The sequence below is a fragment of the Fusarium oxysporum genome, chromosome 5 (assembly GCF_000149955.1).
Source record: "Fusarium oxysporum f. sp. lycopersici 4287 chromosome 5, whole genome shotgun sequence".
NCBI lineage: Eukaryota > Fungi > Ascomycota > Sordariomycetes > Hypocreales > Nectriaceae > Fusarium > Fusarium oxysporum.
In genome coordinates, this window is record NC_030990.1 from 4,306,321 (window position 1) to 4,333,427 (window position 27,107).

Below are 27,107 nucleotides of genomic sequence, written 5' to 3' on the forward strand. Positions count from 1 at the left end.
TTATCGGTCACGAATGACCTGCTGAACCTTGGGATACACTCTGCACATCTCCTGGTAAAGCTCAGGGTGGTCGCGCCACATGACCTGAGGATCCCAACCGGCAGCAACAAAGATGGTCTCGACACCGCTCGAAATCGGGGTCGTAAAGACGTTGGCGATCTGGAATCCGATGAGGAACGAGAACGCCATGACGACTGCTGTGTATTGACCGTCACTGTTGTAAGGGGGGTCGGTGAAGTAGAGGTAGAGATAGGCCAGGAGACCGCAAGCGTATGCGATGAAGAGGCCGCCGAACGAAAGAACGGGTCCGATGAGGCAGTCCTGCACAAGTTAGCCGTGCACTTGACGAGAGGTCGATTGTACTTACGTTGATCAGAGCGTCAATTCCACGGTCCTTGATCATCTTCCATGTATCCTTGGCAGCCGCAAAGTAAGCCTTGCCGTAGAGCGCAATGTGGCAGAAAGCATATTTGTTGATGAACTCAACAGCCCACTCCAAAATACCAAGAAGGCAGCCAATGCAACAGAACAGAGCGTATCCCAACATACTGCCATCAGCGGCCTCCTGGTTGCGAGCAGCGGTGCAAATTTGACGAACGAATTGGATAATGGCGACCAGCAAGCTACCAAGAGCAATGGAACCGAAACTGTATGTCAAGGCTCGCTTGGCGGAAGCACGAGTGGCGTCCTTGGGGAAGTTGTGAGGGTTGAAGTACCAAGAGCCGTAGACACCAGCAATCGTGGTGTGGATGGTGTTCTTGAGCCACTCGGAGAACCAGTACATGGCAAACGTGATGAAGACGATAAGACCGATGACCTTGCCTGAACTGCAGCCGCCATCGGCGCAAGAGGGGTTATCGTTCGCAGGCTGGTACTTGATGTAGATTGCGACAAGAGTGATGGAGAACCAAGCAGACATAGCCGTGGCGATAATGCCTCCAATCAGACTGGTAAGGTAGACATGGCCATACTTCTTGCTAACGTCGATAGTAGTTCGAAGCATCAGCGCTGAGAAGGGAATTCGCGAAATCCATGTCCAAAAACAAAAAGCCAGGAAAAGTCCGAAGATGAGGAACACAATTCCAGCAGACCAGTATCTGCGCCAGAGGTAAAAGATAGCAGTTCCAAGCGCCCAGCAGATATTAAGAATACCAGTGACCCAAATGAACTGCTTCGGAAACAACCTCGCCATCCAAACATACGCATACGAGAGGACAAACGCAACAGCGAGCACAAACATAAACAAAATAACGGTACTAGTGTTCAGCGAAAAGTCATTCCGATTACCGTAGATTCCCGACCCAGCATTTCCCTTATTCGCAGCGTATCCCTGCAGCGCAATACCAGAGACAACAACGTAGCCGGCCATGAAGAGAATAAAGAGGATACCAGCCCAGAGATCATTCCACTTTGGCTTGGGGATATTGAACTGCTCTTCGAACGAGGCCTTCTCGTTGCCGCCGTAGCCTTGGGCGGGCATGTAGCCATTGCCATTCTGAGGGGGAGCTTGTTGGTAGGGCTGCTGGGGAGGCGGTTGGTACTGTTGCTGGTGCGTTGCGGGGGGAGGTTGAGGTTGGTATTGTTGTTGGTAACCGCCGCCGCCGTTGGAGTAGCCGTACGGCGGCTGTTGATTCGGATTGTAGTAATTGTCGGCTTCGCCCATGGTCGGTTCTGGTGACGAGAATACTTTTGATAAATTGGTAGTCTCTTTGACGAATTACTTGTCGCCGCGATTCAGTGGAGGATGTTTCTTAATCGCGATGGAGTCGTGATCAGCGCAGGGATACCAAGTACCGAGTCGCGATACGAAAACAATTGCGCTTGATTGATTCAATCACGAGTAATGGATTCAATCAATTCTGATGATGAAGAAGTCAAGAGCAAACATAAACTCAAAAAGGGAGGGCACCCAAAAAACATCATGATCTCACAAAACCCAGTCTAGTCCAAGCGGGGCCCTCCAAGATTGCCTAAGAATCAAAGACATCACACAACGAGCTTGGCCCAAACTCAATGACCTCATTGAGGCGCCAGAGCTGTAACGCAGAACGGTTTAGATCTCCCTGTTGGACCAATCAAATTTCTGGCCAGCGGAAAGCTCCCTGTAGCTACTGGGCCCTGGAGAGCTGAAGACCAAGAGCCGCTAGTGGCTTGTCCAAATGCCGACCTGCCGAGCGCCAACCTAGCCAACCTAATCTGGTGAATTTGGGAATTTCCGTTATGCTTAAGGGACGTCCGAGCGGCTTTCATCAAAGAGTGTTTGTTTGTTTGTTTGTTTGCATTTGTTTGTTTCATTTGGATACACAAGGAAACTGTGCTGTGTAATGACTGCAGCTCGCCAATGTTGAATTCATAACAGGTCGTCACGACGGAGACAGAGAACATTCCAGTGCTTGGTGTTAGCTGATTGAAACCCTGGTTGATAGCTGTTCTCGTATCAATAACGCGATGGGAATAAAGGACGGGGAATTTCGAAGGATGACTTTGCAGTTCCATCTTCGGTAGTGCCTGCAGCCTGCAGCGCTTTGGCCTTTATTCCTTGTTCCTGGATCTTAGACATCACGCCCACCATCACACATTACAGGCTACCTAAGACAACTCACAGCACGGCCGCTAGATGCTTCCTCGTGAAGACTGCCTGATTAGCTCTTCTGTCTTTCTTGAATAGAACGTAGTGTACTAATTACAACGCCAGGGTATCACTCGATTCCACAAATACAAACAAACCCTCGATTGCGTTGGATCACCCCCATGACCAACTGAAGGATGCCCAAGCTATCATTGCATATCCAACGCCCCCTGCGTTCTCAATGTCCTCCAGTCTCAACCTCTCCCTCCCAAACCCTCAATCCAACTTCAAGAGCTCCAGCTCCTCGAAGACCCCGTATTCGAGAACGTCGAAGTATCCGATCCAATGCGCCTCTAAGCATCGTCAATCTGCATCCCCGTCTCATCATACTCCGTAACCTCCTCCAGCGCCGCCAGACTCTCATTATCATGCCCAATCTGCCTCCGCGCATTAAGCGCAGCAATGCGCTTGTTATCAGGCCTGAGAATACTCCACATCTCAATCTTGACTGCGACCGCGCCTCCGTCCGGCATCATGGCCTTCATCCATGCGAGCTGTTTGCCTGAGAGACGCCAGACCATTTTGTACGACTTTTCGTAGCCCAGTTTAAACATGGTGGATGCTTTGAGGAGCTCCCATTTGCTTAGGGAGGCGTCGCTGTTCCATTTGTCGAGGAGGGGCTTGACTTGCCTCGAGGTTAGGAGTTCGGGCGGTGGTTGAAATGAAGACCACTTCTGGTGCAGTTCCCGGACTTTGACGCTAAAATCGCTGTTCGAGGGATCGCTTTTACCGCCGGCCATTGTCTTCTTCCACTCTTCCATGATATCGGAAACCTGTGCGCGGAGGGCAGTCATGAGTCTGCCAATGATCCTCGACTCGTTCTTCTGGCTTTCGAAGTCGTCCCAAAGACGGGCCAGGTCCTTGTCCCATGCTTGTACGGGGACGTCTTTTCCAAAAAGAGCAGCAGAGAACTTCTTCAATGCGTCTGCGATTGTGTCCTCAGCTACTATAAACTTAAGCTCGTCCAGAATATGGATGGAACCATCCCTGTTGACGTAGTTACGTCTAGAGCTCCTCTCGTTCTCATATTCTGGGTCCTTGCCTTTCATTTGCATGTCGCGCTTCAGCCGGTCGTAGTCTTCACGAGTGAATAACAGTCCTTGTTTCGCTTGGTCAACCAGGAGAGCGACCAAGGTGCTCAACGCAACAGCTCGTTCGCTGTTGACACCTCTTTCTAGATAACACAGTTTTTCTTTGAACTTGGTCGCTATGCCTAAATACCCAGGTTGCATGTTGAACGAGATCGCTGTACAAAGAAAGTCTGCGCATGCACTATCGACATCAGTGGCCGCGTCCAAGATGGACTCGAAGCTTGGGTTGCACTTCCTGAGATATCCCTGTCCGACAAGATCCGGCTCGACTGGCTTTGGCGCGTTGTTGAAGTTGTTGACAACATCAGGGTCCCAGCAGATCCAAGCCAAGTCGCCGTCGTAGTCGCCGCCAGAGAGCATATCGGCCAGCGGAGATTTGCCCTTTGACGAGAAGACAATAACATCTTTGAGTCTTTTCAGGTTCGGTCGGAATACAGCTTTGACTTTCTGTATGTCACTGACAAAGTGAGCGGGAGCTCGAGCTACCAGGATGTCGATCCCATCGAGTAACGTGTCTGATTCGCCGTCTGCTTGGAATTTTGAGGAAAATGCAAGCTGTACCTCGCCCTCTTCTAGTGTGCCAGTGAAGTCGACCGTCATGAATGCGTATGTCGACCGAGGGATTTTGATGTTCATCTTCGCCTTGAGCTGGTCGGCCTGTCGCTTCTGGTTGTTCCACACCATATCTCGCAGAAACCGACACTTAGTCGCGTCGAAGCCAGCGTCGAGCATGTATGAGATAATGTCTTCTTCTCGCTCTGGCAGGGCGCCCACGAATGGGACGTTACCCAATGTCGCTCGGTCAAAGCCGCGATGTGTAAACCCACGAAGATTGGTCGGATGGGTCATAGCGGCAAGTTGACCCCCAATCTCTTCTTGAAGGCCATTCGCGAGGTGACGGGCGATGACATTGCGCATGTCCTGAGGCACCGGCGCCTGGGCCTCAAGAACCGGGATGAACTGTGTGTTGAGAGCAGCTGACCGTAGCTCTCTGGACCACTCGCGTACCTCAAATGTCCGGTGATGGACGTCTTCGAAGTCGCAATTCCATTTTCGTTGTGAGGGATATGTTTCGATCCAATCGTCATTGTCCAATCCATCATCCTCGACGTCGACGATCCACATCCCTTTTGCACTTCCGATACGAGCCTGGAACGCACACGGCGTTTCCAAGAGTCCCATGTGAGTCGCTATTCTGCGCGCTAGGTTTCGAGACACTCGACCGATACCGTCACCCATATCCTTTTGCTCCTTCTTCTCTTTGTTGCTCATGTACTTGTGGAAGCCTAACATAGTGTCGCGATGTCGAAATTGGTGAGGTTCAATGACGATGGTGGGGACAGTCTTGCTGAGGCCTGGACTGGGATATTAGCTAAGAGTACGGAAAACGGTCGGTCAAACAACTGACTGAGAGCAAGTCGTGAAAATAGCTTGGGCACCGGTTGTGACGAGTTCTGCTCAATGTTGATAGCCCAGTTCAAGAGATCACACCGCCTCATCTTTGTACGGTGTCCCAGAGACATCGCTTCTTCTAAAGGAGGAAACTGACTCATGGGAACCCGAAAATTGATACCGTCGGTTGCGAAGAAATACACGCGCTCTTGCATGATCGTCAGTGACTTGTGAGGAGGGCGTGGGTCTTTGATGGACTTATTGGCCTCGCGAGTGTAGAAAGCTGCCCATGATCGACCGACAAAGTAATGAAAGCTTTCAGTCAACCATTTGATGACCTTATTTGCACCTTGCGGATCTTGCTTGATTACATCGGGAACATCTCTAGAAGTGGGTGAGGGCATAATAACTTCCAGGAAGCGATCTGCACCAAAGCGGCGAGCCAGCCGATGCCCGAGTTCAAGACGCGGAGGCTGAAGCTTTAGCTGATATAGTTGCCCAGTATCTTCTGCATTACAGACAAATTCTGCAGCAAGGACGACGACTTTGTCTTGTGAGGCGAACGATCCAAATGCAGCATCCCAGACGGCGCGATCGCAAGCTGCAGGCAAGCCCTGTCCCACAAATAGTCGATGTCTGAAGAGCTGGCCTCGGAAATTGGTCTGATCATGCCAACTATCATTAGGCTGATATTCGAGATCCCATGTAGATAGATCCACGCGACAATGAAGCGCGGCACGGGTAAGCTCCCACAGGATAATGAGAGGCGCCTGATTCAAACCGGGAATGGGGAACTTTGGCCAGATGTTCCGAAGACGATCTGTCAGCGGACATTCAGGCGGTTCTGGATCAAAGATCGGAGCATCGAGAAGCATTGTATCGAACTCATTCATTTCTGGCAGGCTTGAGTAGGCTGTCGCGGGACTGCTGGATCGAACTATGCCTGCTCTCTTCAAGTCAACTTGACTTCGGATCGGCTGAGGCATTGATAGAACTGGAAGCCTTGGCTCTTCCACGGGCTTATCATCATCAGTGAGATCGATGACAGGCTCTGGGGGCGTTCGATCCCCATACCTTCGAAATGAAGGCGGTTTCGGCGGATCAATGTCATTGCGATTTTCCTCGCTTGGCGGCTCGTACGCAAATCTCCGAATGCTTTGAGAGAAAGGAACCTGAATGTCTTTCGATGATGTCGCATTGCTACTGAACGAAGGTTGAGTGCTCTGAAACGGATGCTGAGATCTTTTGAACGAGGTGTTTGTCACTGTAGTTGCCTGGGTACTCGGCGCATAGTCATTTGTGGAAACAGTTGGAGCCAGTGAAACTTTACTAAAATTAAATGACCTTATGCCAAACGACAATGGCTGAGTGCTGGCAAATGATGTGGTGGCGGAATTGACTATGCCATTGGTGAAGGACGATGTACCTGCGCCTCTAGCGGGCCGTCCCGTTGATAGACGGCTACTGGAGGCCACCGCTCTAGAGCGAACTGGGATACTGTCAATGCTTTCACACGCAGGAGAACCCTCGAAAGATTTTCTAGATTTCTTTGAGCTAGGATCAGGGAATTCATCAGACTTGCGCTTCGAGTACTTGGAACGCTGGCGATTTGCAATATTGTCGTCTTTGAGCAACTGCAGCAGAAAGTTCTGTAGCTCAGCCCGCTCCTCTGAAGTCAAGCGGGCATGTGGATGGTGTGGGCCAAAGGACTTGCTCGGGGCCGTATCAGGGTCAGCGCGGGGCTTCCGGATCCAATTCTTGAGATGCTCGTCTGCCTGCTCACGGAAGCGAGTCAGACATATCGCGAGACGGTTGGGATCCTGGAACTTGAGTCGATATGCGCATAAGTAGATGTGTTCGCTTCGCTCTTGGTCTCCATTGCGATGCTGTTGCCGGCGCTTACTGGGCGACAGAGTTATGTCAGGGATGTGAAGCTGAAGCTGAAAATCAGTGCTGAGTGAGCGAACTGTGCGATCGAGTTCGTCTTTGGCTGGCTCTCCTTTCCTGGACGAGAGCTGACTAGCCATGACGACCGGTGCCAGAACCCAAGAATGAGAGATGCAAAACGGGTTGAAACGGTCAAATGAGTGAGTGAGGAATAGGGAGCGATCATGAGAGCCTAGAGTCAGTTAAAATTAGCGTGCAACAACTGATACGGGAGACCGCTCTCAGCTTGCGCTGTGCAGAGGCTCAGCCCGCCAGAGCTGCAGGCCGTACAATTTTGATTGAAGTGTCCCTTAACAAACGGAATACTTCATAAACGTTTGAGCTCTTGGGCTCGTTGTCGAAAGTGTTCAAACGGCTGCAACGGTAGTTCTGGTCCTGAAAGACGGTGGTCGTTCGTTGCAACAAAGGAGCTCTAATCAGTAAATTAATACACAGCCTCGTGAACCAAATTGAGTCCAATGCTGGATCATGCAAGAACAAATTGGTTATCACAAAAAATATGGTGATTGGACAGGGCAGCATGGGCGAGCGCAGTTCTCGGAGAAAAGTTAAGGGACATGCGACAGGCAGTGAATGGTAGGCCTCCACGCAAAAGAAAAAGAAAGACAGGACAACAAAAAAGGACGAGAGGAAGAGCGATTCATGGTAGACTGAAGTTGTATTGACTGGGCGCTAATAGGAACTGTTGATAATTGTGAAAATGAAGCTGATCATGATAGACAACTGACTATTCAATCGTGTTCTCTTGTCTCTTTACCCTAGAGGCGACATCATGCGATGACTGGCTGTGGCTTGCCTCGCGGATTCGGCCTCAGTTTATCCGACCGGTGGCTTCGGGATGTCGGTTCTCATACCGGTCTCGTGCCCATCCAGCAGCCAACCATAGAGACCAGAGGCAGAGAATCGAAAGGTCAAAAGATCAGCCGCCAAGTACATTCTTCCCCTTCTTTGTTACCTTATTAATACCATCCCGATCCTAACTAAAACCAATTCGAAAGCCGAACCGGCCCCGCTCGTCAGCACCGCAATCTTCCCCTCCTTCGCCCGCTCTCTTATCGCTATCGCATGGGAGACTCTCGGAGTTCGGCATTCGTAAACCCTCATCTGCAATCATAACATCACATCGCAATTGCTATCGCGACCTTTGTTTGGCTCCACGGCTCGTCTCTGAGCCCATATCCCCGATTCACCATGGCTGAGAACCCTAGCCCAGATGAGCGGGTAGCCATTGATGACCTGACCCCAGAGGAGGCCAATCGAATCATACATTCCCATCGCAAGGTTCGCTACGGTAAGAGATGTTGTGAATAACCTCAATTGGGGAAATCGATAGCTCATCATCACGTTAGGTACTGCATGTTGGCCTTGCCGCCAGAGAAAAGTCAAGTGCGACAATAAACAACCTTGTGAAAACTGCGTCAAGAGAGAACACCCAAGACTATGTTCCTATAAGCCCAACCGCTCATCAACCTCAAAGCCATCAGGCTCTGGTGCACCTTCAGAAGCAAGTCAAGGCATCGCCAATCGCAAGAGGACACTTTCATTCTCAGAGGCTCCTCGCGACGAAGGAGTGCGCAAGGTTGAGCGACAGGACAGTTGGCCGCGCACCCTTGGTGAGTGTCCGAACATCCGGGTCATGCCACTGTTCATACGACTAATAAACAACACAGCAAGCATCGATGAACCTGAAGTTGCAGCAGACCGCTACCTTGGGCAGAACAGTATTCCAGCACTACTGCGCGAGCAGTCCTCACCAGTTCACAAAGGCGAAGGTCTTGACATTCGACAAGACATGAGGTCCATTCTCGGCTTGGACACATCAGCGCCTTTCCCGCTGATGTCGTCGCATCACCTTCAGAAATTGACACAGGATATATCCACCGAATTACCTTCCGACCGCGAGGTTATGAAGTGAGTATTCGCCTTTGCCCTCTGCTCAATTGCTGTGGCGAGATCGTAAGCTGACGAGCCATTCAGGCTGTTTCGCACATACAAGGAAATACCTCAGCCGTTTTGGGGATTCGTTATGGACATTGATGACCTCGAGGCCAAGCTCATGACTTACCTGGAAGATCGTTCACGAAATGCGACAAACGGCATCAAGTCCACCAAACCCGTCACAGCATCATGGCTAGCAATACTCTTCGCCGTACTAGCCGTCGGATCACAGTACCACGAATCGCCATACCATATTCGCACCCGAGACTCTCAGCGCTTTATTCAGATATCATTTCACTTCCTCCGATTGGGCAACTTTCTTCTTCGGTAATGCAGCCTGCCAACTTTGACAACTTGGACTGACACATCGCAGACCCTCTTTTGACTCCATCCAAGCTCTTCTTCTAACGTGTTTCGTTCTTCTGAATGACATGAAGGCTGAAGCATCATGGGCGCTGATGGGATTGACCTGTCGTCTTGCCCAGTCGCTCGGTCTACACCGAACACTGCGTAACGAAAGCCGCGATTGTACACCGCCAAACACCCAATCGAAAGAAATGGTGCGAAGAAGATTATGGTGGAGCGTTGTATGGCACGACACCTTGACGTCGCTTTCTTTTGACAGGTGAGTATTGGGTATCTCATGTTGATGGCTCACCTCTAACGCTGTCAGATCTCCAATGACCAACTTCCCCTGCTGTCCGATCCCCGTCATGGCGCCGACACCAAACGGAAACTACTCATACCTCGAAACAATGTACCATCTCATGGAAATCATTTCTCGTCGACTAAACCCCGACGACATGATGAGTGCTTCATACGCTCAAATCATCGACGACTGCGAAGCCGTAGAGACCCTTCGAAGCCGCACCGCACCACAATTACGAAACAAAGAAATCTGCAAGACAGCCCTCGACCGTCTGCAACACTTTGCAATCCGCCTCCACACATCATTTGTCATCTCCGTCGCATGTCGTCCGGCACTCCGAAAAGACAGCGAATTTGAACCTGAGCAACGAAAGACGCTAGCAGATCGCTGCAAAGACAACCTAACCGAAACCGTCAGGATGTTCCTCGCCATGCACCAGCTCTCCTCCATCCCAACGCGAAGCTGGGCCTTCACGTATCACGGCCTATCATCAGCTCTGCTCCTCGGCATACTATGTGAGACAAAAACAGATCCAGAGGTTCGGCAGTTACAAGGGGATCTGATCGCTGCTCTCTCTGCCACTGCTGCCAAGGACGTTAGCTCCCCTGAGCCGCATGTCATGACCACCGACAAGGACATTGAACTCTCCGGGCCTCTGTACCGCGCCCTCACGGCCCTCAAGAACATTTACGACCATGGCTCTATTGTCCCGTCACATCTCAAGAAAGAAGGCGACGCCTCTGCCGCCGGCAGCGGGAGCCGGACGCCCCTTAACCCTTTTGGAAACCCAGGCCAACTTCCCGGAAATGGCAATTCAATGTTTCGCAACGTTTCCCAGAGCGCGGACCCCAGGGAGGACGCAGCGCTCGCTATGGCTGAGATGCAAAACGGAGGAGCTTCAATCCAAGACTTTCCAGGGTCAGTATTCTTTTCCCTTCCATCTGAACTGAACGTTTCTAAAAGTGTGTCTAGTCTTGCGTACGGTCAGCAGATGCCAAACGGAAACCTGAATCTCGACAGCATGAACGCCATGAACGTCGATCCTACACAATACATGGCTCCCATGGACCTCTACGAATCTATCTGGGGTGGTATGTCACTTCCCATCTGTCATACTTCTGTTTTGACAAACCCCGAAAACTAACTCGCCACAGAATCGCCAGACCCGTGGAACACGGGAATGGACTCGTTGAACTTTGACTTCCTAGCCCAGCCACCGCCAGGCCAGCCCCAGCAGCAGTTTTACTTTTGAACATAACCAATCCTGTTACAGTATCATCTACCGGGTGATGAACCTGTGGGGAGGTGAAATTTGAGAAATTTTGATCAGGTTGAGATTGTACGTTATCATGTAATGGCGTCAAAGGGGGAGGGTTAACATTTTGACTTTTTTCTATTTGAGTTGTAAAAAACACAACTGAGCGATAAAATCAGGGCTTTTCATACATAATATTCAAGTCGTTACTCTTTTTTCCGGTGTGCTCGTCTTTGACCCCCCAAAAACCGAGGTCAGCCAAGCCTCATCCGGAGCTGTGAACCCTTTCCGTTCCGTTACGGGGAAGGGGGAGGCGGAAAAAATACAAATCGTCAGAGCTCTCTTTGATCGTTCAAAACGGACCCACGGAAAGGGGGAACGTTCAGATCGCCGCGGGAGCCAAAAGAACCGGAGGTTACACAGACCCCGAGGGGGAATGCTAAACCATCTCGGCGGTGACATCTCCGGGCGACGAATCAATGTCTTCATCATCCGATTGCAGTACCTGAGGGGGGAAAGGGTTGATATAAGCTTTTCGTGTTATTCCTCCTTCGGGCAAAGGGGCTTTTCTTTCTCGACGGCCCTGCGTCTCGACACAACGGTCCCTTGCCCGGAATGGGGAGAAAGCGAATAAGGAATCGCCAAGACTGAGCTGTTCAGGTCTATTTCTTGCGACGGGACGAGGTGGCGACGATCTTCTTCTTTAGGTGCTTGGGCATCTTCTCCTTGCGCTTCTCGCGCTTAGCTTCCTTGACGGCTTGTTTATGGGCCTGGAGAGTTATTGGTCAGTCAAGTTCCTCGAGGAGAATGGGTGTTGAGATACAAACCTTCTTCTCATCCTTGTCCTCGAAGCGACGGCCGCGGGGAGGACCCTTTTCGAAGTTGGCCTCGTCGTTTGAGTCGCCTGAGAGAGATGCCCCTTCATCAGAGTCGGATGTGGAAGCTTGTTCCTCTTCGCCATCTTCACCATCCTTCTTGGGAGCGATAACCTGGTCTGCCAGTAGATTACTGTAGACAAGGTCGTTACCTTCACCTTGTGTCACCTTCTGAGCATCCTTCTCAATATCGTAGACCTGCTCTAATGTCTGAGGAATGTACTGGTTTCTGAACACCTCATTGTCAACCTCGATCTGAGCAGCCTGGTCTTCACTTGTATCAGCGCGAGTCTCGTACAGAGTCTCGATCGCCTTGGCCATTTCTGGCTCCTCCACAGGACCCTCAGGGGTAGTGATGAAGTTGAAGATAGCGCGGTCAGCAAGCGTATCAACACCCTTGCGCCTAAAAAAGTCACCCACGTTCTTAATATCCATGCGCAGGAACTCAAGAGAGCGAGGGTGATCAGGCTCCACACTTTGCGAGACGTCGATGATGTACAGCTTCTCCTTGTGGTAGAGAATGTTGTACTCGCTCAGATCGGCGTGGACAAGACGGCAGACCTGATAAATTCGGCGCATGATGCCAAGTAGCTGGACATAAAGCTTATACCACTGCTGATCGACATCGTCGCCCGTCAGAGTAGCGTCACGGAGGCGAGGATACGCCCAGCCCTTGCGGTCGCCGAGGAAGCCCATGACGAGAACGTGAAGCTTGAGGCTGATGGGCTCCGGGCAGGGAATACCAGCTGTGTAGATCCTTCGCAAGTTGCGGAATTCCTTCTCCGCCCAAAGTTTAACCATCTTTCTGTTGTTTCCCTTGTCAAAGCCACCCTTGAAACGGTGCTCACCGGTGATGTAACGCTCTCTGTCCTTGAAGCTGAGAATGGCTGTCTTGTAGACCTTGATAGCTCTTTGGGTAGCTTCGCCGGTTTGATCATCGTGGAGGACGGCGCCGTAGACGTTGGCTTCTTTGCCGGTACTGATAGCACCGTGGACTTCGCTAACAAAGCCACGGTTGATCATCTGGAGAAGAATCATGCGGGTGCGCTGGTCGAGGACTTGTTCGCTGGTGGCGCGGTCGGCCTTGTCCTTGTCTTTCTCGACATCTTGTTTGACAGTGTCAAGACGAAGCTTGGCGGCGTGCTTTGAGAGGGCGGATACTTGGTCGTCGACGCTGGCAAAGGTGTTCGCAGTAGGTTTCTGCTGATTCGAGCGAGGAGCGGCGGCGCCGTCGGCATTGCGCTGACGGTTATAAGACTTGGTCAAATCGCCCGCATCAGCAGACCACTCATTATCGTCGAAATCTTCCTCGAAAATATCGTCAAAGTCGTTATCGTCTTCTTGCTCGAGAACAGCACCGTCGTCTTTTTGGGTCTGTAGTTCGCGGGGTATTTCTTCTGTCTGTTCGTAGCCCTGGTTTGCTGTGTATTGGTAGGGAGGCTCGTGAGGAGCAGCAGGTCCTGCCGCGGGATCCATGTTGAATAATTTGCAATGGGATTTAGCGAGATTGCAAAATATGTCGGTTATGTTGGCGAAAACAAATTCGATGAAGGCGTTGTGGAATTTTTGTGCAACCTTGTTACCGCGGGGTTCAAAAAAACGTTATCTTATCAGTGGATGTGTCTACCAGGGTTCGCTCTAACGTTCTAAGATAATTCTCAGAAGATTTGAGAACTGTAATTGAATTATATATATAGAAAAATTCACCTAGTTTTTCTCAATTTCTGCCCAGGCAGATTAATCATTTTTACTCATATTGATGATCTGGATAGTCTTAATTTCCCTTCTGCCTGATGTTTTCTTCTTCAAGGGGACTGTCAGTGGAGATGCCGCTGTATTTTGGTGAGTCATGGAGGGGTAATTTTCAGTGGAGGAGTCATGAGATGAGCCATCGATGATGACTTCACATCGAGCCTCCACTGCCTTTGTCATCAAGTCTAATATCGTGAAGAGAGAAGCACGATTACCTCGAGAGTAAATGACTATGAGCATCGTCACATCAGTAATTATTAGGCCCAAAGCAGAAAAGCTCAGACATGACTGTTAGGTGTAAAATTAGAGCTCGTAACGACGCATCTGTTTACAGTAATTCAATGAAGAAACTTGTGTGAGAGACTTGATTGGACCTCTAACTCTACTAAAAAGTCAAGAGCCTCAAAGCGGAAGGGACCGAGCCTTTGTTGAGCATTGACCAATGACTGCCACTTTACTCTCTTCGGAGCATTTCCCCCAGAATCGCAAGAGACGGCTCAAGCATCGTTTCAAACCTCAACACCACCGCTAACATCACCATATCGAGTCAGTGCATTCCCGCTCTCCGACAGCTCAAGCCACGAACATCTCTAGTTAGCACTAAGATGAGGTTATTTACCAAACTACGGAATCGACAACTTGGGATACGGGCCGGATGAGAGATTTCCGTCCAGAGGAACCTGAAGATTTTGCTGTCATACTATGACATAGGCGCCATTTACGACAGATTTACGAAAGATGCAGGTACAGAACTGGGCATGAGTTTGAGCAAATTCGACCAAGACAGAAACAACGACATTGTTGTAGATCTAATGATCTATCAAGGGTACTTTCATCATCCCCGTCCCATCTTGTTCACCTGGTCCGTCGATCACCATGCCAAAAAAGGTCTCAGAGACATCGTTTCTGTCAGCCTCAAGCAGATTCTTCGCCGATAGACACGCACACACAAAACCCTGACAATTGGGGCGGCGCCTTCAACTTCAAGATGGGACCCTTTACGACAAACGCGGACAAATTAGACGCAGGAACCAGGAACCAAGAACCAAGAACGGACAGTTTGGGCCATGTTTCGGTCATGGCTGCTCTGCCGTACTCGTGGCATTCATTCTAGGGTCTAAAATGTCTAGTCCCAAGGCCCCGGAATGCAGATGCCAGGCCATACCATACTCGATCCAGATACATTCCACCCAAAATCATCGTCTTCATGGGCCACATTCCACATTAAGCTCTCCAGCATGGCTTCACTTAGCTCCATGCTTGCCCAGAATGCCATGCTATGGATCTCGAAGTGCCTGGAAATTGGCCTTTGCCCTCGATCCGGAACACTCAGCCCGCCTCATACAATGGATCGTTGCTGCTCCCATTGTCTTGAAATATCAGGCCTGACCCCCCGTCTATTTAATACATCTCTATCCAACGATCACAACTGTTTCTCACCCACCCATCTTTCACGATGAAATTCAGCACGGTTTCCTTTCTCCTCCTCGCCGGCTGTAGTACGGGTATTCCTCATGAAATCCGTGGCGATGTCTACGAGGTGAAGAATCCATTCTCACCCAACGCTGTTGATCCGGAAGTTGAAGGAGTAAAGGGTCTGCAAAAAAGGGCAACAGACCCCAAAGGAGATCAAGCCCTCGTGGCACGTGGCGACGTGTACGAGGTCAAAAATCCCTTCTCACCTAATGCTGTTGACCCTGAGGTTGAAGGTGTGAAGGGTTTACAAGACCGGGACATAAAACCCAGGGATGTATCCGATAACGACCATTTAGAGGCACGTGGCGATATCTATGAGGTCAAGAATCCTTTTTCGCCCAACGCTGTTGATCCAGAGGTTGAAGGAGTTAAAGGCCTGCAAGAGCGGGATATTGATCCCGAGGAACAAGAAGAGGAGGAGCTTGGCAAGACGCTTCGAGGTCGAGCTATTGATCATGAGAATGATCCCGACTCGGCTCACCTCAAGCCTAGAGCTGGCGGAGAAAAGGTCAAGATGGACCAACTCACCAACACGCGTTACAAGAAGCCTCATGCCGAAATTGCCCTCATCCAGGCATACAACAAATATCGCAAGCCTTTACCCCCGAAGCTCAAAAAGATTGCTCAACATGAGGCTGACCTCATCAAAAACAAGCTTGGTTAGTCTCGCCACTTGGGTCAATGAACACGACTAACACTCGCCAGGAATGAAGGGTACTGCTTCGGCAACACCGCCTCAGTACTACGATTCACAGTATGTAGTTCCTGTCAAGATTGGTACTCCAGCTCAACAAACATATCTGAACTTTGATACTGGCTCATCTGATCTGTAAGTTGCCTGTCTTTGGTCAAGAAAGGAGCATTGCTAATTGTCGCAGTTGGGTGTTTTCTACAGACACATATCAACCTGACCAAGCTGGTCACATTCTCTACAAGCCAGACAAGTCGACGACCTCTAAGCGACTAAACGGTCAGACTTGGAGTATTAAATACGGCGATGGCACTGGCGCCAGTGGCATTGTCTACACCGACAAGGTCCAAGTCGGAAAGACCTATGTCAACAAGCAGGCCGTTGAGTCTGCTACTGAAGTCTCGGATGGTATCGCCTCAGACAAGTTCTCGCACGGCATCATGGGTCTCGCCATGTCAAGCCTGAACACTGTCCGACCTACACCTCAAAACACCTACTTCCAGAACGTGCAGAACAACTTAGCAGTTCCAGTCTTTACCGCCAATCTGCAGAAGGGCAAGGCTGGAAACTACAATTTTGGCTACATCGACCAGGGCGAGTATTACGGAAGTATTCAGTTCGCCAAGGTCAAGAAGGGCAGTCCTTGGTGGCAGATCAACATTGAGGGCTACCGCATCGCTGCGGGTGCACCGTGGCACAAGTACAACTATTCAGCCATCGTCGACACTGGCACCACACTTCTTCTTCTGCCCGGCGTTTTGACCAACTTCTACTACAGAAAGGTCAAGGGCGCTTACATCGACCAAGACTACGGTGTCTGGGTATTCCCCTGCACATCCAAGCTCCCCAGCTTCTACTTTGGCTTCGGCAGCTACCAAGGCAAAGTCCCCGGAAACTACATCAACTACGGTCGTCTCACCAACACTGTCTGCTACGGTGGCATCCAGAGCTCCGACGGTATTGGATTCGCCATTCTGGGCGACATCCTCCTCAAGGCGCAGTTCGTTGTCTTCGATCTCAAGGGTCAACGTGTTGGATTCGCCAACAAACTCACAATCAAGTCATAAGGCTATTGTCATTCAATCACCGTTCTTTCGTGTCCATCATTCACTTCTACCTTAGTTAAACTACTACTGTTTTTCCTAGAGTCGTGAAATCATCATTGTTTTCGTTGCTGCATTGGGAAGCGTGGGCGTTCTTGTTGGATAAACCGTTGCCTGCATTTACTACTGTATAGCTGAAAGTCTAATAAAAAGCCGACCAGGCCTTTTCCGTATGAACTTGAATTTCTCGTCGGATAGAAAATGAAATAAACTCCATCATAATTCCGCATTTGTCATGTTTGCCCCTGGCTTGGAAAACATGGCTTGTCGTTGGAATTCGATGATTCGAGTGCCGGATATTGAGTGAGTGATGTGGATCATTGGCCAACAAGGATCTTGGCACTTAACCTTGTTTATTGATGAATTATTCTTACAAATACAATACTAAAAATTGGAATATCCTCATGTTCTCGGAGTTTGATATGGAGATAGAGGAATTGCTTACACCCAACGCCAAGATCATTCGTTCCCCCACAAAGGATCCGCAAAGATGCAGATCCAGCCTCAATTCTCGTCCCTTCCAAAGGTTGTATTCACGACGTAATACAGCACAAAATTAAACTACAGCCTAAAATACTACTATTTCTTATAAATATGACGCCCGAAACGCCTCTTAAACTCTCCATCGAGAACTTGCAAGCCCTCAATCGTCTCAACGATCCATCCATACCAGTGCCCATGACGCCCCAAAACATCCTTATCCTCGGCGCCGGGGAACTAGGCCTCTCTGTCCTCGAGGCCCTCACCTCACACCCCAAGCGTCAACGCTATTCCGTTCTTCTTCGTCAAGCAACTCTTGATTCCGCTGCTCCGGAGAAGAAGAAACTAGTCCAGCGCATTCGTGCCCTCAACGCAGGGTTTGAAGCAGCTGATGTCGTCAACGCGAGTGTTGAAGACCTAGCGTCTATCTTTGAGAAATACGATGTTATTGTGTCTTGTAATGGTATGGGGTTACCGTCTGGAACGCAGCTCAAGCTTTTAGACGCTGTGCTTAAAGCGGGCGTTAAGAGGTTCTTTCCCTGGCAGTTTGGGATGGACTATGATGTTATTGGGGAGGGCAGCTCGCAGGATTTATTCGATGAGCAGTTAGAGGTCCGGAAGAAACTAAGAGCGCAGAGGGACGTTGATTGGACGATTGTGTCAACTGGACTGTTCATGAGCTTTTTGTTCCTCCCAGACTTTGGGGTCGTTGATCTCGGGAATAAGATCGTCAGAGCACTTGGAAGCTGGGATAACAGAATTACCGTCACAACACCTACTGACATCGGGCGCGTCACAGCGGATATAATCCTCGATCCACGGGGTATATCGCATCGAGTTGTGTACACAGCGGGAGATACTATATCCTACGGCGAACTGGCAGATTTACTAGATGAGCATTTTGACACCAAGTTCAAGCGGGAGGTGTGGGATCTGGAGGAGCTCAAGAGGCAGATGGAGAGCGAGCCGAGCGTGATGGTCAAGTATAGGGATACGTTTGCGCAGGGCCGTGGGGTTGCGTGGGATAAGAGTGTGAGTGTCAATGAGGAGAGGGGGATTGAGATGGTTGATGTGAGGAAGTATCTCGAGGGAATGGATGTCAAGTCAGATGAGTGATGGTTGCTCTGAGTTGGATGATGAGTGGTGAGTGTTACCCTACGGTTATGTGAGTGTCTGCTTTGGGCGTTGCACATTCACCTTGTATGACCTGTTTGAGGGTGATGGCGGTTAGGGAAAATGCAATATTGATCCTGAGCTGAAATGCAGTCAATCACAAGATTTGAAAGCAATGTCGACATACAGTGTAAGTGTAATATTGAGTGTGTTCTACAGCCTCCCGGCATGTCCGTCCAGCCGCCGTAACATCCGGGTGTTATCGGGATATCCTCATTGGGGAAATGTCTTATCACCCCATAAACAAGCTCCTCCAACAGAAACCGTCTTATCTTGCACCGTGATCCTGTCTCATCGTTATCGTTGGTTAACCCAGTTTCTGCAGCGGCAACAAACCGAAAACAGCTCCACGGCGATCAAACACTCTCGTCGTCACCCGCATTGAGCCCTGTCCAATAACATCATCGTTGTGATTCCCTGTCTTCATCCATGCAGTTTGGTCATCGGGCACAACTCATTCAAGAAAAGAACCTTGGTAGAATACACTTCCTTCAAGGCAGCTCTAGGTATCAATGCACTATAACACAGCGACTCGATACCTCTGCAAATGACGACACCCTCTTCTTTCTCCTTATCGTCATGAGTCCTACACCCACCAACCAATCAGAACCGCATCACACGGACGTTGCCTGTCAATCAAACCATCATGCGCCTCGCCCTGTGCCTCGTCGATAAGGCTCCCCCCAACAACGAAAACCCCAAGTTTTGTCTTATTCGCTGCGCCACCTCGGTTATCTTGGCCTTGTAAGACGCCCGGATCAAGCAAGCAATGCAATATGAGTCACGTCACAACTAGGGACTAGGCCGAGGCAGCACTGTACTTGTTGTTGCTCATAACAGAGACAGGCGTGAGACAAAGGCCGTAATCGTAATGTAATACAATGTAAGAGCCTAGTCTAGGTTGGTAGTACGCCATCCGCAGTCCATATGACTCCTCCGGCGGCCAATCACGACGATATCGCCCCGGATGAGATGATATCGTATTAATACACCCTCCAGCCTTCGACTCTTCCAGACACCTCTTTCATATTCCCTAATTTCGCGCCCTTTGGTGTTCAAGCACGCAACTTTGCGCCTTTCTTGACAACATAACATCTTTATTGACAACATAATACCTTTCACTTGTACAAACCTCTATCAATCTAACCTACTTATAATACGTCCCCAGCCCATCATGGACGTCTTACTCAACAGCTCTGGAGATCTTCCAGCTGCAAAGCACTTTCATATCAATCCTCCCAGCACATTAAAGACCCGCGCCCAAATAAGTCGAAACCACTTCGTCCGCGCCACAGCAAAGCGTCAGTCCCAACACAAAGGCGCCAACCTGTGCCGCGACACCGGTTTCCCCTGCACGACTTCAAGTTTTGGAGAAACGCACTGTCTGCGCTGTGGACAACAGGATAGTACAAACACAAACGGAGGCGCGCGCCGTCCTCAGCTCGAAAAGATCCTGCACTACGAGATCTCGACGGGGAACTTGCAGCGCGCGAATCCACGATGGACACACGTCCATCGGAACCGCATGGCCCGGAAACATGACCACTCCAGTCTTGGTGGTTCTTCCGATGAGGTCGAGGGGAGAGATCTAGCGAACAGCAGGATCTCTCTGCCTGTTGACCGCTTTCGACTCGTGAGGAGACCTACGCTTGAGAGGGAGGAGGCATTTCGCGATGCTTCGACTGCGAGGGGGAATGTGTACCTTGGACGAAAGATGCCCATGACGGAGGACGATGAAGTCGCTGAGCTGTATCGCATGGGACTGCTATACGACGACGAGCAGATCAGGGGCGAGGGCTTCAATCTTGACAGTATCAAGCACGAAGAACCCACCTACTCCATCCGCCCAGCCAAGCAATCCCGCAAGAAGCGCGCTCAGAGCTTTAGCTTCAACCAGCCTCTGCATCTCGATCTCTCCTTCACAGACCTCGGCGGCTCCCAAGCCCTCGCTCAAATCCTTTCCTCCTCCGACGACACAGTCCCCTCCGCCACCCCCACACGCAGCTTCGCTCCTCTGCGCGTGATATACGAACTCGACGGTTCAAACCCCTCCTTCGACGTTGATACGTCCCAACCCCCCGATCTAATCTCAGACTACGATTGTCTTTCCGACAGCGAACTCGACGATTTACCCTCTCAGCGGGAATTTCTAGACAGTGCAGCTACGCCTGGTTCAGAGACGTGGGTGGTGCTAGGTGACGACTCGTAGCAGGTCCGAACTCGGAATACGCAAACTGCAGTTTTGTGGTTCTGAGCAAAGATATAGCGATGGGAGAGCCTCATCGTCGGACTGGTCCTCATTAAACTTGGCGCTGCCTGGGAGTTTCTGAACTAGGGTGAGGCGCTGGTGCTCGCAGAAATGCTTGAGCATCGCGATGGAGTTACTTATTATGGGTAGCGACCTGCTTGCATAGTTGAAACGAGTGCTGTTTTTGTTTTGGATTTGTCCTACGGGACTTTGGATATTGTTATTTATATAGCGCAATTGATGGTTCAGCCTTGATCTGAACCTGTACTATCTCCTCAACCTCTGATTTAAATATGCTTCTGCGATGATAATGATGTCGTGAGATGTGTTTGCTGCCTGCCATGCTTATGATATATTCACCGTATAAGATCTCCCCGACTTGTCTCTGTCTACTTCATCCCTGGGCATGACCTCTGGGTCTTATTTATTCAGCCTGATCGCGCAGGAATTGTAGAACTATCGTTGAAAAACCTGGGTCTGTGGGTGCGAATGCGATTATTTTATTGTAGTTGTTCGCTCGATGCATGCCGCTCACCCACACACACACGGCTGATCACCAACATCACCAACAAGGACCCCCCTAAACCCCAAAAGTCCCTGATCTAGTTCAATTGACCATCAATAAGTCCTAAAAGGGCAAATGTTTCGAAGAGATTTATGACTAGTATCTTATCGTAGCTACGTATGCCTATGCTGGCGTTGACACTAACGTCGACCTCACTCTTGGGCGTCTTCTATTGGGGTATCTGCCCGGTCGACACAACCAACGGCGTTAAGCTGAGAACAATGATCAGATCATAAATGGCCACAGACTCAGTACAGATGGAGATATTTCGTGCCCCAAGTCAGCGGCACCTTTTTCATCCAACCTCTGGACGATTCCGCCCCATCATCAAAGTCTCCGACCGGAGATATTCAGGATCTCTCCGCTGAGTGTATATAAGCCAAAGAGCAACTACACTCTTATTCTACCCCATAACAGTCACAAATTACCTCTGAACCTCTTCCGTCTCTCATACAACCACAATGTCATCCAAGCTCTACGACGTCCTCATCATCGGCGGCGGCCCAGGCGGTCTCGCCATGGCATCCGCCCTCGCCCGTCAAGTCTATACAGCCCTGATTCTCGACTCAGGCGTATATCGCAACGCGCCTACAAAACACATGCACAACGTCCTCGGCTTCGATCACGTTGAGCCCTCCGTTTTCCGCCAAAAAGCCCGTGACGATCTTGAAAAGCGGTACGAAAGCATTGAGTTCAAGTCCACAACCATCGCAACCGTTCGCAAAACAGACGCTGGTGTGTTTGAAGCGGTTGATCACGATGGAAATATCTATCAAGGAAAGAAACTCGGCTTAGGCACCGGGGTGAAGGATCTTGTTGAGGAGCAGCCTAAGGGATATGCTGAGTGCTGGGGAAAGGGAATGTAAGTAAATCCCTGACTTTGTGAACGCACCTCGCTAACTTTGAAGTTTCCACTGCCTTTACTGCCATGGCTTTGAGGAGCGAGGAGCAGAGAGTGTAGGCGTCTTCGCAGGCGGCATGCTCTCCAGCGCCGACATGCTCGCGCACGTAACCCCCATGGCCAAACGCCTCTCCCAGTCCGTAACAATCTACACCAACGGCGACCCCTCTCTCCCCTCAACCATAAAGACAAAAGTACACAGCAGCAAAGTGCACTTCGACACCCGGAAGATCACATCCTTCGCCCTTGTTAATTCTGGTCCCTCTGTTAAAATCACCTTTGAGGATGGCTCCTCCAAGACCGAAGGCTTCGTGGTAAGTCATCCCAATGTCGCACAAGCAGCGCCGTTTGCAGAGCAGCTTGGGCTGGAGACGACGCCGACGGGTGATATCAAAGTTGAGGTGCCGATGAATGAGACTAGTGTGAAGGGGTGTTTTGCGTTTGGTGATGCGGCGACTGTTATGAGGAGTGCTTTGCAGGCGATGCATATGGGTGGTTTTGCAGCTATTGGGATGGCGATGCAGTTACAGCATGAACTGGATGAGAAGGATGAGCTGTAAGAAGTATTGCAAATAGATCCATGCTTGTTATTTGTCAATCTGCTTACCTTGGAACAATGTAAGACGTTACACCTTTTTGGCTCTTGTGCTAATGCAGCTTGCCCGCCCTGTGCCTATTGGTTGCATCTCAGCCTTTTGTCATTGCTTCTCTTTCGGGCCATTATGCGAGACAACACTCAAGACATACATGTTCTCGACTCAGACCCTGTCCCGTCATAAAACAATAGACAACGCTTAAACCCGTTATATTATGCCCATCCATGATTCTATTCGACGCTAGAACAAAAAGTCCCCGTACCGGTCGGTGTGTCTGTCTCAGTTGAGACTCTGACTATCACAATGCAAGGGATGGAGCCCTCGGCAGATGACTTCACCTCCCAGGCTCACTGTCCTCTTGGTAAGATATTTGTCATTGCTCGGCACACACGTAAAGTTTAGTAGGTGAAAGTCTGAGAGTGAATTGAGTTTGCTAGAAGGGTTACATCACAATGCAAACGATGGTCCCCGATGACATGACATGTTGGGGTTTAACAATCTCACTGCATCTATCACGTCAAGAGGCTCTGCAAGGGGAAGGGATGATTACTAACTTGCACCGATTGGCCTCCCAGAACACATGTTTTTTTGCCAAGATGGATACAGCGGATAGGTCGTTTCTACCGAGTGAAGATCTCAATAGACGACCCGTTGGATAGCGTCCGTGGGTTTAGAATTAAATTCTCCGCTAGTGTCTCGAGTGCCGCGGTACTGTAACATGGTATCTAAGCATCATTCACAAAGAAGCGTGCTCTTTCTTTCTACCTCCGTAGCATTGCAGGTAAGAGTTTGGTAGCATTGCCGATGATGGTCGGACCTCCGGAGTGAGATCGAAGATGATATCTACAAGGATGTATATGCAACAAGAAACACAAATTAGTAGATGCAGCTAAGCTCTGCAGGACCGGTCAGCGGATGCAGGAGAAATTTGTAATTAAGACATGCATATCCTCTTCCCATATAAAGATACACAGATCATCGCTCAGAGGCTTGAGATTGTCTCTCCATCTTTGCTACTGCTTAGACAAAAACAGTTACAGTCGTCATGATGATCAAGTCTTTGGCTCTCTTCACTCTCATCACCGCTGCCTCGGCGCGAAAGTGCACAAACATCACAGTCCCTGTGTCACTTACCTCTCAAAATGCTGTTTTCACCATTGAGGCGCCGTTGACGGGCATTGAAGTGACGAGCCTTGCTGTCAATCTCGCTCGTCAGGGTGCACCTCCATATCCCGAACAGGTGCAAAAGGGTGTAAGTCATATATGCGCTCAATGGTTTGATGCAAGCTTATGGTGATAGTTTACCACTGTTTCGGGTAATTATGAACTCGCCGCTACATATTGCGAACCCGATGCCGGTCCTGGAAAGGAACTTCAGATCATGACGCACGGCATTGGCTTTGATAGAAGTTACTGGGACTTTCCTTACAACAACTACAACTACAGCTATGTTGCGCGCGCAGTCGATGAGCACGGCTACTCGACTCTTACCTGGGACCGTCTTGGAGTCGGTGCTTCTTCCAAGGGTGATCCATTGAACGAGATCCAGGTTTACCTTGAGATTGCAGCTCTCAAGGCTCTCACTACCAAAGCTCGTGAAGGATCTCTTGGGGTAGGATGCAAGTACTCCAAGGTCGTTCACTTGGGGCATTCGTTTGGGTCGGTCATTAGCTATGCGCTCGCGAATGAGAGTCCTGAACTCACTGATGCTGTTGTCTTGACGGGCTTTTCGCAGGCGACTGCTTATTTGGGGCTATTCGCAGTTGGAAGCAACTTTATTCCTATTACTGCTACACCTCTCGCCGATAAGTATCCCGCTGGCTACGTCGGTGTGTCGTCTACAGTGGGCATACAGATCAACTTCTTTGCAGAGGGCGACTTTGACCCCAAGATTCTGGAAGTGGCATATGAGAAGGGCCAGCCTGTTTCGCCTGGTGAACTTCTTACATTGGGAGCACCAGCTGGGAAGAATAACACATACACTGGCCCTGTCCAGATCGTGACTGGCTGTAAGTCAACCTCACTCTGAATGGAACAGAGCAAAGCTAATAGTTGCAGCACGCGATGTACCTTTCTGTGGCGATAACTGCTACTCTACAGGCAGCGTAGACCCCAAGCTGCCCTCATTACTCGACATATCGAGACAATTCTTTACACAAGCTTCGCGATTCAACACAACCGTTGTGCCAGGTGCAGGTCACGGATTGAACTTTGGATATTCACACACTGTCACTTACGATGCTATTCTCGAGTTTCTCTCAGAACTGGCTTGATGCCTTCTTCCACCTTCTTTCGCATATTATTCTTTCAGTATCTATTGTATATAGTCTACTTTGCAGCTAATACATTTCCTTATTTGTTCAAACGGACCATTAATTCATCCGTCAAATTCCCATCCATCTCAAATCTCCATCAGTTCATTTTCAAGTTTTACCTGCAGAAGCCGTTGTCAGCCGTAACCCCACATTTGGGACCCTGTAACGGGCAGGCGATTAGTGAATGCAACCACTGGAGCTTCCTAATTTGTGAAATGCACCTCCGTCATGACCAAGAAGAATCCGAGGTCCATAGCGGGGTTGTTCAAATCTCCCCTCCATCTTTGTTCTTTTCAAGCAACAACACGAACACTTTCTACAAAGACTGCAAGGTCAGCGCAACAAAGTCTGTATACAGAAGTGCAACGTCTGAATCCGATATCATCCACGCGACCACGTTTCTTATCGCGAACACCCCACGCCAGAGCTATCACCATGGTCGCTGAAAACTACGAGGCCGTCCTCAAGGGCAAATACCCAGGCAAAGACCATGCCAAACGTGTCGTGACCTCATCCGCAAGGATGTCCCTGATGCCAATGGTATTCTATATCTTGAGAGTCAAGTTACTCGAATGATGGAAGATAGCGACGACCCCGAGCCTTCCGGTGCGTATCCCACCTTATCTCCAAATTATCATCTAATCTTTGATGACCAGTCAGCGCCGATCCTTCTACTACCTCACTGGCTGCAACCTCCCCGACTGCGCTTTCGTCTACGACATCCAATCCGCGAAATCCACACTCTTTATTCCTCCCATCAACCCCGACGATGTCATCTGGTCCGGTCTCCCCGTCAGCATCGACGAGGCCCTCGCGCAATACGACGTCGACGAAGTCAAGCTCACCACCGAACTCAACGCTACCCTCGCACACCTCGGATCCGAGAACCCCAAGTCATCAGCCTTTGCCATCGCGAACCAAGTCTCCGACCACGTTTCCTTCATCGGCTTCGACAACAAGAACTTCAATGTGTTGAAGACAGCTATCGAGACCTCGCGAGTGGTCAAGGACGAGTTCGAGGTTGCTATGCTACGAAAGGCAAACTATATCTCTGGCATTGGACATCGCGCTGTGTTTGCAAGGGCCAAGACTGCCAAGAATGAGCAGGAGTTTGAGGCGGCCTTTAAGGAGAGATGCTATTCTTATGGTGTTAAGAAGATGTCGTATGATCCTATTGCTGCTGCTGGAAGAGCTGCTGCTACGCTGCACTACGTCCCAAACAACGCGCCTCTGGAGGGCAAGCTCAACCTGTTGATGGATGCTGGTGGCGAGTGGAACAACTACGCTGCTGATATTGTGAGTACATAAGATCCTGGGTTGGATTGAGCTGACCGTTTAGACACGAACATTCCCTCTCTCGGGCAAGTTCACCAAGGAGTCTCGCCACATCTACGAGACCGTCCTCAAGATGCAAAAGGAGTGTATATCAGTTCTCAAGGAGGGTGTTGTCTGGGACGATGTTCATCTGCTCGCCCACAAGATCGCCATCGACGGACTCCTCGAAGCTGGCATTCTCAAGGGCGACGAGGACGAAATCCTCAAGGCTCGCACGAGCGCTGCTTTCCTTCCTCACGGTCTAGGTCATTACCTTGGCATGGACACCCACGACACCGGCGGCAACCCCAACTTTGGCGACAAGGATAAGCTCTTCCGCTACCTACGCGTGCGGGGCACTCTCCCCAGCGGCAGTGTTGTCACTGTCGAGCCTGGTGTAAGTGACATTCACGGCGCATTTGAACGGGTATTGACATTTTCAGATTTACTTCTGCAAGTTTATCATCGACCCTTACCTCGAGGACCCCGTGCACAGCAAATTCATTGACAAGGACGTTCTGGACAAGTACTGGGATGTCGGTGGAGTTCGGTATGTTATGGCTCTGGTGGCCACCGTCGCGCTATCGAAGCAATTTGCTAACCGGTATTTGATAGCATCGAGGATAACATTCTCATCACCAAGACTGGCTCTGAGAACCTGACCGATGTACCAAGGGAAGCTGATGAGATGGAGGCCCTGGTTTCTGGAAGTTAGAG

General features: G+C 50.1%; 10 protein-coding genes across 10 annotated transcripts; 7 read left to right on the top strand and 3 right to left on the bottom strand.

The window, feature by feature from the left end:
* Window positions 1-1,663, bottom strand: FOXG_02460 (uncharacterized protein; the record flags this gene model as incomplete). Its single annotated transcript, XM_018379907.1, has 2 exons — window positions 1-321; window positions 368-1,663. The coding sequence occupies 2 exons, from the start codon at window positions 1,661-1,663 to the stop codon at window positions 1-3; spliced, it is 1,617 nt and encodes a 538-aa protein (XP_018236041.1).
* A 1,259-nt stretch (window positions 1,664-2,922) lies between these two features.
* FOXG_02461 (uncharacterized protein) lies at window positions 2,923-7,139 on the bottom strand (the record flags this gene model as incomplete). Its single annotated transcript, XM_018379908.1, has 2 exons — window positions 2,923-5,075; window positions 5,129-7,139. The coding sequence occupies 2 exons, from the start codon at window positions 7,137-7,139 to the stop codon at window positions 2,923-2,925; spliced, it is 4,164 nt and encodes a 1,387-aa protein (XP_018236042.1).
* A 1,111-nt stretch (window positions 7,140-8,250) lies between these two features.
* Window positions 8,251-10,898, top strand: FOXG_02462 (uncharacterized protein; the record flags this gene model as incomplete). Its single annotated transcript, XM_018379909.1, has 8 exons — window positions 8,251-8,350; window positions 8,409-8,672; window positions 8,730-8,970; window positions 9,037-9,324; window positions 9,371-9,622; window positions 9,671-10,564; window positions 10,619-10,737; window positions 10,801-10,898. 8 exons carry the CDS (start codon window positions 8,251-8,253, stop codon window positions 10,896-10,898), a joined length of 2,256 nt encoding a protein of 751 aa, XP_018236043.1.
* Window positions 10,899-11,563: 665 nt separating this feature from the next.
* FOXG_02463 (serine/threonine protein kinase RIO) lies at window positions 11,564-13,252 on the bottom strand (the record flags this gene model as incomplete). The annotated part of the gene is made up of 2 exons (XM_018379910.1): window positions 11,564-11,671; window positions 11,729-13,252. The coding sequence occupies 2 exons, from the start codon at window positions 13,250-13,252 to the stop codon at window positions 11,564-11,566; spliced, it is 1,632 nt and encodes a 543-aa protein (XP_018236044.1).
* A 1,732-nt stretch (window positions 13,253-14,984) lies between these two features.
* FOXG_02464 (uncharacterized protein) lies at window positions 14,985-16,762 on the top strand (the record flags this gene model as incomplete). Its single annotated transcript, XM_018379911.1, has 3 exons — window positions 14,985-15,663; window positions 15,710-15,833; window positions 15,883-16,762. 3 exons carry the CDS (start codon window positions 14,985-14,987, stop codon window positions 16,760-16,762), a joined length of 1,683 nt encoding a protein of 560 aa, XP_018236045.1.
* Window positions 16,763-17,199: 437 nt separating this feature from the next.
* On the top strand, window positions 17,200-18,882 carry FOXG_02465 (uncharacterized protein). Its single transcript, XM_018379912.1, has 2 exons — window positions 17,200-18,581; window positions 18,777-18,882. Exon 1 carries the CDS (start codon window positions 17,393-17,395, stop codon window positions 18,392-18,394), a length of 1,002 nt encoding a protein of 333 aa, XP_018236046.1. The 5' UTR covers window positions 17,200-17,392; the 3' UTR covers window positions 18,395-18,581; window positions 18,777-18,882.
* Window positions 18,883-18,960: 78 nt separating this feature from the next.
* On the top strand, window positions 18,961-20,984 carry FOXG_02466 (uncharacterized protein). Its single transcript, XM_018379913.1, has 2 exons — window positions 18,961-19,334; window positions 19,451-20,984. The coding sequence occupies exon 2, from the start codon at window positions 19,626-19,628 to the stop codon at window positions 20,658-20,660; it is 1,035 nt and encodes a 344-aa protein (XP_018236047.1). The 5' UTR covers window positions 18,961-19,334; window positions 19,451-19,625; the 3' UTR covers window positions 20,661-20,984.
* Window positions 20,985-21,390: 406 nt separating this feature from the next.
* Window positions 21,391-23,145, top strand: FOXG_02467 (uncharacterized protein). The gene is made up of 2 exons (XM_018379914.1): window positions 21,391-22,126; window positions 22,173-23,145. Exons 1-2 carry the CDS (start codon window positions 21,726-21,728, stop codon window positions 22,723-22,725), a joined length of 954 nt encoding a protein of 317 aa, XP_018236048.1. The 5' UTR covers window positions 21,391-21,725; the 3' UTR covers window positions 22,726-23,145.
* Window positions 23,146-23,683: 538 nt separating this feature from the next.
* FOXG_02468 (uncharacterized protein) lies at window positions 23,684-25,194 on the top strand. Its single transcript, XM_018379915.1, has 3 exons — window positions 23,684-24,013; window positions 24,062-24,770; window positions 24,820-25,194. The coding sequence occupies exons 1-3, from the start codon at window positions 23,807-23,809 to the stop codon at window positions 25,032-25,034; spliced, it is 1,131 nt and encodes a 376-aa protein (XP_018236049.1). The 5' UTR covers window positions 23,684-23,806; the 3' UTR covers window positions 25,035-25,194.
* A 317-nt stretch (window positions 25,195-25,511) lies between these two features.
* FOXG_02469 (xaa-Pro dipeptidase) lies at window positions 25,512-27,105 on the top strand (the record flags this gene model as incomplete). Its single annotated transcript, XM_018379916.1, has 6 exons — window positions 25,512-25,616; window positions 25,663-25,682; window positions 25,733-26,372; window positions 26,416-26,787; window positions 26,834-26,940; window positions 27,006-27,105. 6 exons carry the CDS (start codon window positions 25,512-25,514, stop codon window positions 27,103-27,105), a joined length of 1,344 nt encoding a protein of 447 aa, XP_018236050.1.
* Window positions 27,106-27,107: the final 2 nt, after the last annotated feature.